The 14,724-nt window shown below is 50.8% G+C and overlaps 1 protein-coding gene across 1 annotated transcript in view; it reads right to left on the bottom strand.

The window, feature by feature from the left end:
* LOC125449432 (mammalian ependymin-related protein 1-like) overlaps positions 1-2,755 on the bottom strand; it is a 29,911-nt gene extending 27,156 nt beyond the window's left edge. Inside the window, exons 1-2 of the mRNA XM_048525214.2 lie at positions 2,625-2,755; positions 51-158 (exon numbers count right to left, since the gene is read on the bottom strand). Of these exons, the coding sequence (XP_048381171.2) occupies positions 51-158; positions 2,625-2,646 (130 nt within the window). The 5' untranslated portion in view covers positions 2,647-2,755. The remainder of the gene's footprint in view (positions 1-50; positions 159-2,624) is intronic.
* Between the last annotated feature and the right edge of the window lie 11,969 nt (positions 2,756-14,724).

Below are 14,724 nucleotides of genomic sequence, written 5' to 3'. Positions count from 1 at the left end.
CTGTGCTACTTCCTTGGTCCCTGACAGCGTGATGTGTAATGTGTACTCACTGCAGGGTGTCGGTTGACTTCCTAAAGCACTCAGAAAGAACAAGGAGCAGATGAACAGGATGGCCGCCATCTTCTCCGGGTCACATCCCGCTGCCAGAATTCCAAACCCTGGGACATACAAAGGCAAAACACAAGACCAGTCTTTACCTGTTTTTTTTGGCCCTATCTGTTTGAGACTGACTCCATCGCCTCCTGAGGCCCCCCGCCGGCTCCAACACCATACCCGTGGCTTTGGGGGCAAGGGGCTCGGTCGATGAGGAACTGTAGCCCAGGCTTCGACGCCCACGTCTGCCCCCAGAATTGGGCCGCTCTCGCAGCTGGTGCCGGAACAGGCCTCGGTAAAACCAGAAACGGGGAGAACGTGTCTGAGTGGTGGGCCTTCTCCACCAATCCCCAACTGCCAAGCGCAAGCACTAGCAGTCGAATAGCTGGCTGCGCCACGGATGGCCCCTTTAGGAGGGTGTGAGGTGCTGGTGGAAGGAGTGAATAGATACTGAAGCTGGATTGTGGGGAAGCGGTAAATTAACTGGGGAACCTAAGCCCTGGAGGAGTTGAACCACAGAAATGTGCCCTGCAGTACTGGCTGAGAGAGACCATTAAACCATTGAGGCCCAATCACAAGGATATCCACAGGCTCTGGTAGTGACACTACCTCATGGCCTTGGCTTTCGAGACTGCAGCGGGCCTGCGCCACCATTAAAACACTGAGGGCCCAGGCAGTGCTGGCCCCTTTTTCTAGCCCGAATCCCGAGCCTATCGACAGGCTCAGGCAGCTCGATATCAGAGATCCCGCGGGGATTATTTGCAGAGAAGGGCTGGAATTATTCTGGCACCTGCAGGGGCCGTTGCCCGGAAGGACAGAAGTCTGCCCTGGGGTCGGGGGGTGGTGGGGAGCGTGGGGTGGGGGGCTGGTACACACACACGTTGAGGGGGTGGTGCTGCTAATTCAGTCAATGGCTCAGGCCAGGGCTTGGGATGGACCGTTACACATCTGCTTGCAGACGGGCAATTTCCAAATTCTCAGACAAGCGCTGACCTCTTGCCAGCTGCTGGGAGACCTGAGAAGACAGCACTGCAACAACAACAGCAACATTGGTATAGCACCTTTCTCCCCAGAGGAGCGTTACCATGTCGTTATCAGAGGCAATTGATGGAGGCACAGAGATGAACAGCACATGGCCGATCCAACTCGTCTATACTGACCAGATATTCTAAATTAATCCAGTCCCATTTTCCAGCATTTGGTCCCTGTCCCTCTATCCGTGTCCCCATCCAGGTGCCTTTTAAATGCTGTAACTGTACCAGCCTCCACCACTTCCTCTGGCAGCTCGTTCCACACACGCACCGCCCTCTGTGTGAAAAAGTTACCCCTCAGGTCCCCTTTTAAATCATTCCCCTCTCACCTTAAACCTATGCCCCTCTAGTTTTGGACTCCCCCTACCCTGGGGAAAAGACCTTGTCTATTCACCCTATCCATGCCCCTCATGGTTTTATAAACCTCTATAAGGTCACCTCTTCAGCCTCCGAAACTCCAGGGAAAATGGCCCCAGCCTCTCCCTGTAGCTCAAACCCTCCGATCCTGGCGACATCCCTGTAAACCTCTTCCAAACCCTTTCCACTTTAACAATACCTTCCTTTAGCAGGGAGACCAGAGCTGAACGCAGTATTCCAAAACCTGCCGAACCGACGTCCTGTACATCCGCAACGTGTCCTCCCAACTCCCACACTGGCCAATAAAGGCAAGCCAACCAAATGGCTTCTTCACTACCCTGGCTCCCTGCCACCGCACTTTCAAGGAAACATGCACCTTCACCCCAAGGTCTCGTTGTTCAGAAATACTGCCGAGTTCTCACTAATAGAAGTAAACTTCTGCTCTTTGTTGAGAATTCGCTGATCTCAGCGACAGCAACAGAGGGAGGCTGCACAGACCCTGTGCTTCCCTTGATTCTTCCCAAGCCTCAGTCCATCCTTATTGCTCATCCAACTGCCGTGTTGCTCTACGGCCCGGCCAGCCTGCGATCTGCAGCACCTCCAGAACCCCACCACCCTGTCTTGCATTTCCAGCCAATGCCCCCTCCCTCTGACCTACATGGCCACCCACCACCCCCCACCCCATCTGACAGCATCCTCCCCCAGCATCGCACTTCCCCAGACCCTCTCTGTCCTTCCGGTTCCAATCCTTTTCTTTCCCACTTTTCCCAATTCTACCGTCCCAACCTCAGCCCTTTGCAGCTCCAGCGTCAGGAGCCAACAGCCCCCACCCCTCCCCACGCTCTCTCTGCTCCTCACACCTACCTCTTGGACCAGGCTTTCGCTCACCCCTGTCCTCATCTGAACGGGAGTCACATTTTCTAAACACTCCTCTCAAACACTTCTGGGAAAAATTAAAGGCAACTTGGCCACGGAAAGGCTCAGTGCCTCCCGAAGGAACAGTAAAGCCCTTTCAAACAAAGCTCCCTTTAAATTAATCAAATTGACAATCACGGTGACAATAGCCCCAGGCTGACTGAAGGCAAGCTGCTGTAAAATGTGGAAACCTTTAGAAAGGGGCCGCCATATGGCCCTCACACTCACTCATCACTCGAACAGCTCCCATGTTGTCACTCTCCTGAGGCTCACGTTCAAACTGTTACTCTTTATACTTCCTCATCACGGGACAAACATCAGGTGATAACCTCCCAATGACATAATTCAGAACAAAGGCAACCAATGGAGTGGCTGGGTTATTTACAAACACTCTTTCAGAGTGTGGGCCCGATGTTGAACTTTGCATGGGGAGCTGTTAGGCAATTCTGTTGGCCTGGGATGAAGGCAGCTAAAGTTTGCTTAAGGGCAGTGGATTCACAGCTCAGCCACGTGAGGGAATCTTATGATTACGGAGAGCGACCCACTCCCTGGAGAACGTATCCTTAATCTCAATGCTCTCAGACAGGGACTGCCTGGTGATTTCTTACGGCGGGGTGGGGTGGGGGTGCATGTGTTAATATCAATAAGTTATGGTGGGATTCTTTTTCTGCCACATTTTGAGTTTTGTCTTGAGACAGAATAGTTGAGCTGAAGGCAAAGTTGACAATGTTATTCTGTGTCCAATTTCATAATAACAGGCGCAATTATCGATTCGTACCGAGTACAGCTGTCGTTGGGAATCAGAGATTTCCAGGATGTCCTCTGATAAGTACATTATTGAGGGTCTGTTCTGCCTTCTGCCCCTGTTTATGTCCATCTGCTCTCTCATTCCGTTCAACTTGGTCAGTGCATTGAGCACAGCGGCTGGGAGGTCATGCTGCTGCTGTACAGGACCCTGGTGAGGCCACTTTCGGAATATTACATTCAATTCTGGTCTCCCTGCTGTAGAAAAGATATTGTGAAATTTGAATGTGTTCAGAAAATATTTACAAGGACGTTACCTGTTGTGGAAGGTTTGAGTATTTTTTATTCATTCCTGGGATGGGGGCATTGCTGGCCGGGCAGCATTTAGTGCCCCATCCCCAATAACCCAGAGGGCAGTTCAGAGTCAACCACATTGCTGTGGGTCTGAAGTCACACATTGGCCCAGACCGGGTTAGGATGGCAGTTTCCTTCCCTAAAGGACATTAGTGAACCAGATGAGTTTTTACAACAATTGACAATGGATTCATGGTCATCACCAGACTCTTAAATCCAGATATTTATTGAATTCAAATTCTGCCATGTGCCAGTGTGGAATTTGAACCCGGGTCCCCAGAATGTTACCTGGATTTCTGGACTAACAGTTCAGTGATAATACCACTGGGCCATCGCCTCCCCGCACCCTCAGCAATATGGGGAATTTCAACAGGCTGAGACTATTTATCCTTGGAACATTGGACGCTAAGGAATGACCTTACAGAGTTTTATAAAATCATGGGGGACATGGATAGGGTGAATAGACAAGGTCTTTTCCCCCAGGGTAGGGGAGTCCAAAACTAGAGGGGATAGGTTTAAGGTGTGAGGGGAAATATTTAAAAGGGACCTGAGGGGTAACTTTTTCACACAGAGGATGGTGCGTGTATGGAATGAGCTGCCAGAGGAAGTGGTGGAGGCTGGTACAATGACAACATTTAAAAGGCATCTGGACGGGTACATGAACAGGAAGGAGTTAGAGGGATATGGGCTAAATACCAGCAAATGGGGCTGGATTAATTTAGAGATGGTGGGGACTGCTCATGCTGGAGAATCTGGGAGATCAGATTAGTTTAGGTTTTCTGGTCGGCCTGGGTGAGTTGGATCGAAGGGTCTGTTCCCATGCTGTATATGACTCGTGTCTGAACTCCCATCCCCCTGAGGAACTAGTTTAAATCCTTTCTGACAGCGCAAGCAAATCTCAAATTACAATAAAATAGTGGGTGGGTACCGTTCTGATCTGAACAATCTACATACCAATGAACAAGAAGTGCTGGGTAATGAGGGCTGAAGGGCCATAAGGCAGTAAAGGTTAAGGTGTTAGTTGAATAACTGGTTTCACAGATCGGCCGGCGTGTTGCTCATGTTCCCATCCCAAACCACAGTTGTACAACTAAAACAATGAACAATGTTTGATATGCAACGAGCTGACATTTTAACAGAACACAAAGCCATGTAGCTCGGACAACACTTGATGTTGCCAACATAAACATGAATGAGGATGGGCGAAAACCTGGGAGGGGATGTTCAGCAAGGTTGCAGATGGCACGAAAATTGGTAGATCGCGAAGAAGATAGCCGTAAGGTAAAGTTGTATGTTGGTCTGAGGGGCAGACCAGTGGCAGATGGCATTTAGCCCTGAGAAATGTGAGGTACTTCGGAAGAAGAAACAGGATGAGGGAGTATTTAATGAACGGTGGGACCCTGGGTTGCTCAGAGGAGCAGAGGGGTCTCGGGGTAATTATTCACAGATCCCTGAAGTTGGCACAGCACATGAATAGGATGGTTAAGAAGGCACATGGGATACTTACGACCATCAGGCGTGGTACAGAGCACAAGAGCAAGAGCATTGGTCAGGCCATAGCTGGAGCACTGTGTGCAGCTCTGGTCGCCTCATTATGGGAAGGATGTGACAGCACTAGATGGGGTACAGAGGAGACTCATCTGGATGTTGCCTGGGAGGGAGAAACTAGATAGGCTTGGATTCTTTTCTCTGGAGCAGCAAAGACTGGCGGGGGTAGCGGTTTGCTGTCAAGGTGTATAAGATTATATGGGGTATGGACAAGGTGGGTAGAGAGCAGCTGCTCTGCTTGGTTGAGAGGTCAATCACAAGGGGGGACATAGATTTAGGATAGAGGGCAGGAGATTCGGAGGCGACTTGGCAGCTGTCGACGCTGTAAATATCTAACAAAAATCAGAAACTGCTGGTGAAGGCTCAGCGTGGTACGGCAGTATCTGTGGAGAGAGAAAAACAGACCTTCCGGAACTTAAGATAACAAAGGGTGGAGCTGGATGAACACAGCGGGCCAAGCAGCATCTCAGAAGCACAAAAGCTGACGTTTCGGGCCTAGACCGGACCTTTCCATTTTTGTTCGCGATCTGTACGGGCATGGGTTCAAATTCCGAACGTGGCAGATGGCGATAAATTCAATTGTGAGAAACTGGAATGCACTGCCAGGGAGGGAAGTGGAGGCCAGAAATCTCTAAAAGGTTGAACAGCATCTGCTGAGAAAAATCAAGAGTTAACATTTCAGATCCGGTGACCCTTCCTCGGATGCTGCCAGACCTGCTGAGGCAACTTTTCTGGCAACTTCTGCTTTTGTTGCTCATTGACAGCATCCACCGTTCTTTTAGTTTCTAAACCTTTAAAAGACGTTCCGATGAGAACTTGAAATATCGTAACATCCAAGGATGTGGGACAAGTGCGGGAGATTGGGATTGCTGAGCCTTTACTGGTAGATGTGTCAGAGCGGACTTGATGTGCCGAAGGGCCTTGTCTGCAAATCTACAAGTGTATCGTGGATAGAAGTTCAACCACTGAGAACATTCGGATCTGATTCCACTTGGTCTCAGTCAACTGTTTACCTTATGGGGAGCTTTTTGTTTGTTTTTGGGAGCTGGGCCTCATACAATTTTTTGCACGAATCACATTGCACAATCCAATTTTGCAGAGAGATATTGGGGGGTGGTGGGGTTGGGGAGGGCAGCGTGTGATCTGAGGCAGTGAATTCATTTGCACAACTTGACGCCAAACTGTAGCAATTAGAGGGAAGACCGCGCTATTGGGCTAATTTCGCAGAACTCGCAATTCGAAAGTAACATCCCAGAACTCAAACAACTCGAAGAGCTGCAAATGTGTAATGAAAATCAGAAACTGCTGGCAAAGTCTCAGCATGGTATGGCAGTATCGTGGAGAGAGATAAATGGACCTTCCGGAACTTTCCATTTTTGTTCGCGATCTCTACGGACAAGCGTTCAAATTCCAAACGTGGCATATGGTGATAAATTCAGTTGTGAGAAACTGGAATTTAAAATAAAAACGAAGCTTGTAAAATAAAACATTATTGCGTGGAGCTGGAGGAACGCAGCAGGCCGGGCAGCATCAGAGGAGCAGGAAAAGTTGACGTTCCTCAGACCACAGGGCATCTGCAGTTCTTTTAGTTTGTATTTTGTTGAGTACAGGAGTTGGGACATCATGCTGAGGTTGTACCGGATGTTGGTCAGGCCACTTCTGCAGCATTGTGTGCAGTTCTGTTCACCCTGTTGTAGGAAGGGCATTATTAAATTGGAGAGGGTTCAGAAAAAGGAAGTTACTGGAGCTGGAGGGTTTAGGTGATCAGGAGGGGTTGCATAAGCTGAGGTAACAAAGTGTGGAGCTGGATGAACACAGCAGGCCAAGCAGCATGTTAGGAGCACAAAAGCTGACGTTTCGTACCTAGACTCTTCATCAGAGAGTTCTCTGATGAGACGTGTCACCAGTTTTGGGGGTTTAGTATTTATGCCCGCTTTGAGATTTGCAAACAAAATACTGCTCCTAATTTCTTCTTGCCTTACCTTTGGTCTGCTAGCGGCCTGTTTCACAAGCGTTGGATTAATGGAACTCACGAAGCTATCAAGAAAGTTTCTCTCACCTTTCGTGTCCGAGCTTCCAATTCCGTCTCAGGGATGTGCAGGTTAGGGTGGATTGGCCATGCTAAATTGTCCCGTAGTGCCCAGGGATGTGCAGGTTAGGGTGGATTGGCCGTGCTAAATTGTCCCGTAGTGCCCAGGGATGTGCAGGTTAGGGTGGATTGGCCATGCTAAATTGTCCCGTAGTGCCCAGGGATGTGCAGGTTAGGGTGGATTGGCCGTGCTAAATTGTCCCATAGTGTCCAGGGATGTGCGGGTTAGGGTGGATTGGCCGTGCTAAATTGTCCCGTAGTGCCCAGGGATGTGCAGGTTAGGGTGGATTGGCCGTGCTAAATTGTCCCATAGTGCCCAGGGATGTGCGGGTTAGGGTGGATTGGCCGTGCTAAATTGCCCCATAGTGCCCAGGGATGTGCAGGTTAGGGTGGATTGGCCGTGCTAAATTGTTCCATAGTGCCCAGGGATGTGCGGGTTAGGGTGGATTGGCCGTGCTAAATTGTCCCATAGTGCCCAGGGATGTGCAGGTTAGGGTGGGTTGGCCGTGCTAAATTGTCCCATAGTGCCCAGGGATGTGCAGATTAGGGTGGATTGGCCGTGCTAAATTGTTCCATAGTGCCCAGGGATGTGCAGTTTCGGGTGGATTGGCCGTGCTAAATTGTCCCATATTGCCCAGGGATGTGCGGGTTACGGTGGATTGGCCGTGCTGAATTGTCCCATAGTGCCCAGGGATGCACAGGTTAGGGTGGATTGGCCGTGCTAATTTGTCCCATAGTGCCCAGGGATGTGCGGGTTAGGGTGGATTGGCCGTGCTAAATTGTTCCATAGTGCCCAGGGATGTGCGGGTTAGGGTGGATTGGCCGTGCTGAATTGTCCCATAGTGTCCACGGATGTGCGGGTTAGGGTGGATTGGCCGTGCTAAATTGTCCCATAGTGCCCAGGGATGTGCAGGTTAGGGTGGGTTGGCCGTGCTAAATTGCCCCATAGTGCCCAGGGATGTGCGGGTTCGGGTGGATTGGCCGTGCTAAATTGCCCCAGAGTGCCCAGGGATGTGCGGGTTAGGGTGGGTTGGCCGTGCTAAATTGCCCCATAGTGCCCTGGGATGTGCAGGTTAGGGTGGATTGGCCGTGCTGAATTTTCCCATAGTCAGATACATAGATCCCTTAAAATGGCCAACCAAGTGGACAGGGTTGTTAAGAAAGCATATGGTGTTTTGGCTTTCATTGACAGGGGGATTGAGTTTAAGAGTCGTGAGATCTTGTTGCAGCTCTATAAAACTTTGGTTGGACCGCACTTGGAATACTGTGTCCAGTTCTGGTCGCCTTATTATAGGAAAGATGTGGATGCTTTGGAGAGGGTTCAGAGGAGGTTTACCAGGATGCTGCCTGGACTGGAGGGCTTATCTTATGAAGAGAGGTTGACTGAGCTCGGACTCTTTTCATTGGAGAAAAGGAGGAGGAGAGGGGACCTAATACAAGATGATGAGAGGCATGGATGGAGTTGATAGCCAGAGACTATTTCCCAGGGCAGAAATGGCTAACACGAGGGGTCATAGTTTTAGGCTGGTTGGAGGGAAGTATAGAGGGGATGTCAGAGGCGGGTTCTTTACACAGAGTTGAGAGTATGGAATGCGTTGCCAGCAGCAGTTGTGGAAGCAAGGTCATTGGGGACATTTAAGAGACTGCTGGACATGCATATGGTCACAGAAATTTGAGGGTGCATACATGAGGATCAATGGTCGGCACAACATCGTGGGCTGAAGGGCCTGTTCTGTGCTGTACTGTTCTATGTTCTATGTTCTATGTTCTATGTCCAGGGATGTGCGGGTTAGGGTGGATTGGCCGTGCTAAATTGTCCCATAGTGCCCAGGGATGTGCAGGTTAGGGTGGGTTGGCCGTGCTAAATTGCCCCATAGTGCACAGGGATGTGCGGGTTAGGGTGGATTGGCCGTGCTAAATTGTCCCATAGTGCCCAGGGATGTACAGGTTAGGGTGGATTGGCCGTGCTAAATTGTCCCATAGTGCCCAGGGATGTGCAGGTTAGTGTGGATTGGCCGTGCTAAATTGTCCCATAGTGCCCAGGGATGTGCGGGTTAGGGTGGATTGGCCGTGCTAAATTGTCCCATAGTGCCCAGGGATGTGTGGGTTAGGGTGGATTGGCCGTGCTAAATTGTCCCATAGTGCCCAGGGATGTGCAGGTTAGTGTGGATTGGCCGTGCTAAATTGTCCCATAGTGCCCAGGGATGTGCAGGTTAGGGTGGATTGGCCGTGCTAAATTGTCCCATAGTGCCCAGGGATGTGTGGGTTAGGGTGGATTGGCCGTGCTAAATTGTCCCATAGTGCCCAGGGATGTGCAGGTAAGGGTGGATTGGCCGTGCCAAATTGCCCCATAGTGCCCAGGGATGTGTGGGTTAGGGTGGATTGGCTGTGCTAAATTGTCCCATAGTGCCCAGGGATGTGCAGGTTAGGGTGGATTGGCCGTGCTAAATTGTCCCATAGTGCCCAGGGATGTGCAGGTTAGGGTGGATTGGCCGTGCTAAATTGTCCCATAGTGTCCAGGGATGTGCAGGTTAGGGTGGATTGGCCGTGCTAAATTATCCCATAGTGTCCAGGGATGTGCGGGTTAGGGTGGATTGGCTGTGCTAAATTGTCCCATAGTGCCCAGGGATGTGCAGGTTAGGGTGGATTGGCCGTGCTAAATTGTCCCATAGTGCCCAGGGATGTGCAGGTTAGGGTGGATTGGCCGTGCTAAATTGTCCCATAGTGCCCAGGGATGTGCGGGTTAGGGTGGATTGGCCATGCTAAATTGTCCCATAGTGTCCAGGGATGTGCGGGTTAGGGTGGATTGGCCATGCTAAATTATCCCATAGTGTCCAGGGATGTGCGGGTTAGGGTGGATTGGCTGTGCTAAATTGTCCCATAGTGCCCAGGGATGTGCAGGTTAGGGTGGATTGGCCGTGCTAAATTGTCCCATAGTGTCCAGGGATGTGCGGGTTAGGGTGGATTGGCTGTGCTAAATTGTCCCATAGTGCCCAGGGATGTGCAGGTTAGGGTGGATTGGCCGTGCTAAATTGTCCCATAGTGCCCAGGGATGTGCAGGTTAGGGTGGATTGGCCGTGCTAAATTGTCCCATAGTGCCCAGGGATGTGCGGGTTAGGGTGGATTGGCCGTGCTAAATTGTCCCATAGTGCCCAGGGATGTGCGGGTTAGGGTGGATTGGCTGTGCTAAATTGTCCCATAGTGCCCAGGGATGTGCAGGTTAGGGTGGATTGGCCGTGCTAAATTGTCCCATAGTGCCCAGGGATGTGCAGGTTAGGGTGGATTGGCCATGCTAAATTATCCCATAGTGTCCAGGGATGTGCGGGTTAGGGTGGATTGGCCGTGCTAAATTGTCCCATAGTGCCCAGGGATGTGCAGGTTAGGGTGGATTGGCCGTGCTAAATTGTCCCATAGTGCCCAGGGATGTGCAGGTTAGGGTGGATTGGCCGTGCTAAATTGTCCCATAGTGCCCAGGGATGTGCAGGTTCGGGTGGATTGGCCGTGCTAAATTGTCCCATAGTGTCCAGGGATGTGCAGGTTAGGGTGGATTGGCCGTGCTAAATTGTCCCATAGTGCCCAGGGATGTGCGGGTTAGGGTGGGTTGGCCGTGCTAAATTGTCCCATAGTGCCCAGGGATGTGCGGGTTAGGGTGGATTGGCCGTGCTAAATTGTCCCATAGTGCACAGGGATGTGCAGGTTAGGGTGGATTGGCCGTGCTAAATTGTCCCATAGTGTCCAGGGATGTGCAGGTTAGGGTGGATTGGCCGTGCTAAATTGTCCCATAGTGTCCAGGGATGTGCAGGTTAGGGTGGATTGGCCGTGCTAAATTGTCCCATAGTGCACAGGGATGTGCAGGTTAGGGTGGATTGGCCGTGCTAAATTGTCCCATAGTGTCCAGGGATGTGCAGGTTAGGGTGGACTGTCCGTGCTAAATTGTCCCATAGTGCCCAGGGATGTGCAGGTTAGGGTGGATTGGCCGTGCTAAATTGTCCCATAGTGTCCAGGGATGTGCAGGTTAGGGTGGATTGGCCGTGCTAAATTGTCCCATAGTGCCCAGGGATGTGCGGGTTAGGGTGGGTTGGCCGTGCTAAATTGTCCCGTAGTGTCCAGGGATGTGCGGGTTAGGGTGGATTATAGGGGGATGGGTCCAGGTGGGACGCTCTCAGGGTCGACGTGAACTGGTTGGGCCTAAGGGCCTGTTTGCACACTGTCGGGGTAGTGTCATCTCATAAATCTGGTTCTGCAAGACCCCACCCCACCACCCCTCCCCCCCGACTCCCAATTTACAAACTAATTGTAGCCACAGGGAAGGTGATGGCTGTACGGTGAGATTGATGGCGTAGTAATCCAGAGACTCAGCTGAGGCTCTGGTTTCAACACTCGCGCATGGCAGAAGATGGAAATTGAATTTGGTCAGGGTAGTATCTGGAATTAAAATGACAAATGATGACAATGAATCCATTGTTGATTGTCAGGGAGACAAACCAAGGTCAGTCCAGGGAGAACGGTCAGGTCAAGGGGGTAGGAGATGGAGGTGCAGCTTGAGGTGGGAGGAGGGGATAGGTGAGAGGAAGAACAGGTTAGGGAGGTGGGGATGAGCTGGGCTGGTTTCGGGATGCAGTTGGGGAAGGGTAGATTTTGAAGCTGGTGAAATCCACATTGGTACCATTAGGCTGCAGGGTTCCCAAATGGAATATGAGTTGCTGTTCCTGCAACCTTCGGGTGGCATCATTGCGGCACTGCAGGAGGCCCATGATGGACATGTCGTGCAAGGACTGGGAGGGGGAGTTAAAATGGTTTGCGACTGGGAGGTGTAGTCATTTGTCACAAACTGAGTGGAGGTGTTCCATAAAGCGGTCCCCAAGCCTCCGCTTGGTTTCCCCAATGTAAAGGATGAGATGTCAACGTTCCCAGTATTCTTGGAAGAATTTTGGTTTTTTTCAGGACATTGGAAAAAGTTTTATGATGTGAGGGGGCTGTACATCGCTGGGTATAAATAGTACAGAGTGGGTGGAGCTGAACAGAATGAGAGAGCAGATGGACATAAACAGGGGCAGAAGGCAGAATAGACCCCCAATAATGTGCTTATCAGAGGACATCCTGGAAATCTCTGATTCCCAACGACAGCTGTACTTGGTACGAATCGATAATTGTGCCTGTTATTATGAAATTGGACACAGAATAACATTGTCAACTTTGCCTTCAGTTCAACTCTTCTGTCTCAAGCCAAAACTCATCATGTGGCAGAAAAAGAATCCCACCATAACTTATTGATATTCACACACGCACCTCCCCCCACTATAAGAAATCACCAGGCAGTCCCTGTCTGAGAGCACTGAGATTGGGATGGGAACATGAGCAGCACGCTGGCCGATCTGTGAATCCACCCTAACCCGCACACCCCTGGGCACTACGGGACAATTTAGCACGGCCAATCCACCCTAACCTGCACATCCCTGGGCACTATGGGGCAATTTAGCACGGCCAATCCACCCTAACCCGCACATCCCTGGGCACTATGGGGCAATTTAGCACGGCCAATCCACCCTAACCCGCACATCCCTGGGCACTATGGGGCAATTTAGCACGGCCAATCCACCCTAACCCGCACATCCCTGGACACTACGGGACAGTTTAGCACGGCCAATCCACCCTAACCCGCACATCCCTGGACACTATGGGACAATTTAGCACGGCCAATCCACCCTAACCTGCACATCCCTGGGCACTACGGGACAATTTAGCACGGCCAATCCACCCTAACCTGCACATCCCTGGGTACTATGGGGCAATTTAGCACGGCCAATCCACCCTAACCCGCACATCCCTGGACACTATGGGACAATTTAGCACGGCCAATCCACCCTTACCCGCACATCCCTGGGCACTATGGGACAATTTAGCACGGCCAATCCACCCTAACCTGTACATCCCTGGGCACTATGGGGCAATTTAGCACAGCCAATCCACCCTAACCTGCACATCCCTGGGCACTATGGGACAATTTAGCACGGCCAATCCACCCTAACCTGCACATCCCTGGGCACTATGGGACAATTTAGCACGGCCAATCCACCCTAACCCGCACATCGCTGGGCATTATGGGACAATTTAGCATGGCCAATCCACCCTAGTCAGTACGCATTTAGACTGTGGGAGGAAACCGGAGCATCCAGAGGAAACCCACACAGACACAGGGAGAATGTGCAAACTCCACGCAGACAGTCGCCCAAGGGTGGGATCGAACCTGGGTCCCTGGTGCCGTGAGGCAGCAGCGCTAACCGCTGAGACACCGTGCCACCCAGTTATTCTAACGAGTTCAGACAGGGTAGATGTGGGAAGCATGTTCTTCTTGACTAAGGAGTCCTGAATTAGTGGTTGTAGTTAAAGGATACAAGGTAGACCATTTTCGGACTGAGATGGGTAGGAACGGCTTCACCCCAGGGAGCGGTGAGTCTGTGGTATTCTCCGCCAAAGAAAACCATTGAGACCAAAACATTGAATGTCTTCAAGAAGGATGTAGATATGGCTCTTAGGGCCAAGGGGATCAAAAGGGGAATGGGAGAGAAAGCAGGGAACAGGGAACTGAGGGGATTGTACATAATCCCCTTGAATGGCACAGCAGGGTAGAAGGGCCGAATGGTTTCGATGTTACCGAGTCCCACCTGCTCTGAAGGTGTGGAGAAATGTCTATGAACAGGTTGGATAGGGCATCCTGGGGTGATGTCCTGGAGTTGAGATGCCTGAGCTCATTCCTGTGAATCTCTGAAGTTTTGCAATCACAGGAGATGGACCACAGCCAGTGAACCCTGAGACGGAATTGGAAGCTCGGACACGAAAGGTGAGAGAAACTTTCTTGATAGCTTCGTGAGTTCCATTAATCCAACGCTTGTGAAACAGGCCGCTAGCAGACCAAAGGTAAGGCAAGAAGAAATTAGGAGCAGTATTTTGTTTGCAAATCTCAAAGCGGGCATAAATACTAAACCCCCAAAACTGGTGACACGTCTCATCAGAGAACTCTCTGATGAAGGGTCTAGGTACGAAACGTCAGCTTTTGTGCTCCTAACATGCTGCTTGGCCTGCTGTGTTCATCCAGCTCCACACTTTGTTACCTCAGCTTATGCAACCCCTCCTGATCACCTAAACCCTCCAGCTCCAGTAACTTCCTTTTTCTGAACCCTCTCCAATTTAATAATGCCCTTCCTACAACAGGGTGAACAGAACTGCACACAATGCTGCAGAAGTGGCCTGACCAACATCCGGTACAACCTCAGCATGATGCCCCAACTCCTGTACTCAACAAAATACAAACTAAAAGAACTGCAGATGCCCTGTGGTCTGAGGAACGTCAACTTTTCCTGCTCCTCTGATGCTGCCCGGCCTGCTGCGTTCCTCCAGCTCCACGCAATAATGTTTTATTTTACAAGCTTCGTTTTTATTTTAAATTCCAGTTTCTCACAACTGAATTTATCACCATATGCCACGTTTGGAATTTGAACGCTTGTCCGTAGAGATCGCGAACAAAAATGGAAAGTTCCGGAAGGTCCGTTTATCTCTATCCACGATACTGCCATACCATGCTGAGACTTTGCC

This window comes from Stegostoma tigrinum, chromosome 42 (genome assembly GCF_030684315.1).
Source record: "Stegostoma tigrinum isolate sSteTig4 chromosome 42, sSteTig4.hap1, whole genome shotgun sequence".
NCBI lineage: Eukaryota > Metazoa > Chordata > Chondrichthyes > Orectolobiformes > Stegostomatidae > Stegostoma > Stegostoma tigrinum.
The sequence above is the reverse complement of the archived record's forward strand: the minus strand, read 5'-3'. Positions and strand labels throughout refer to the sequence as shown.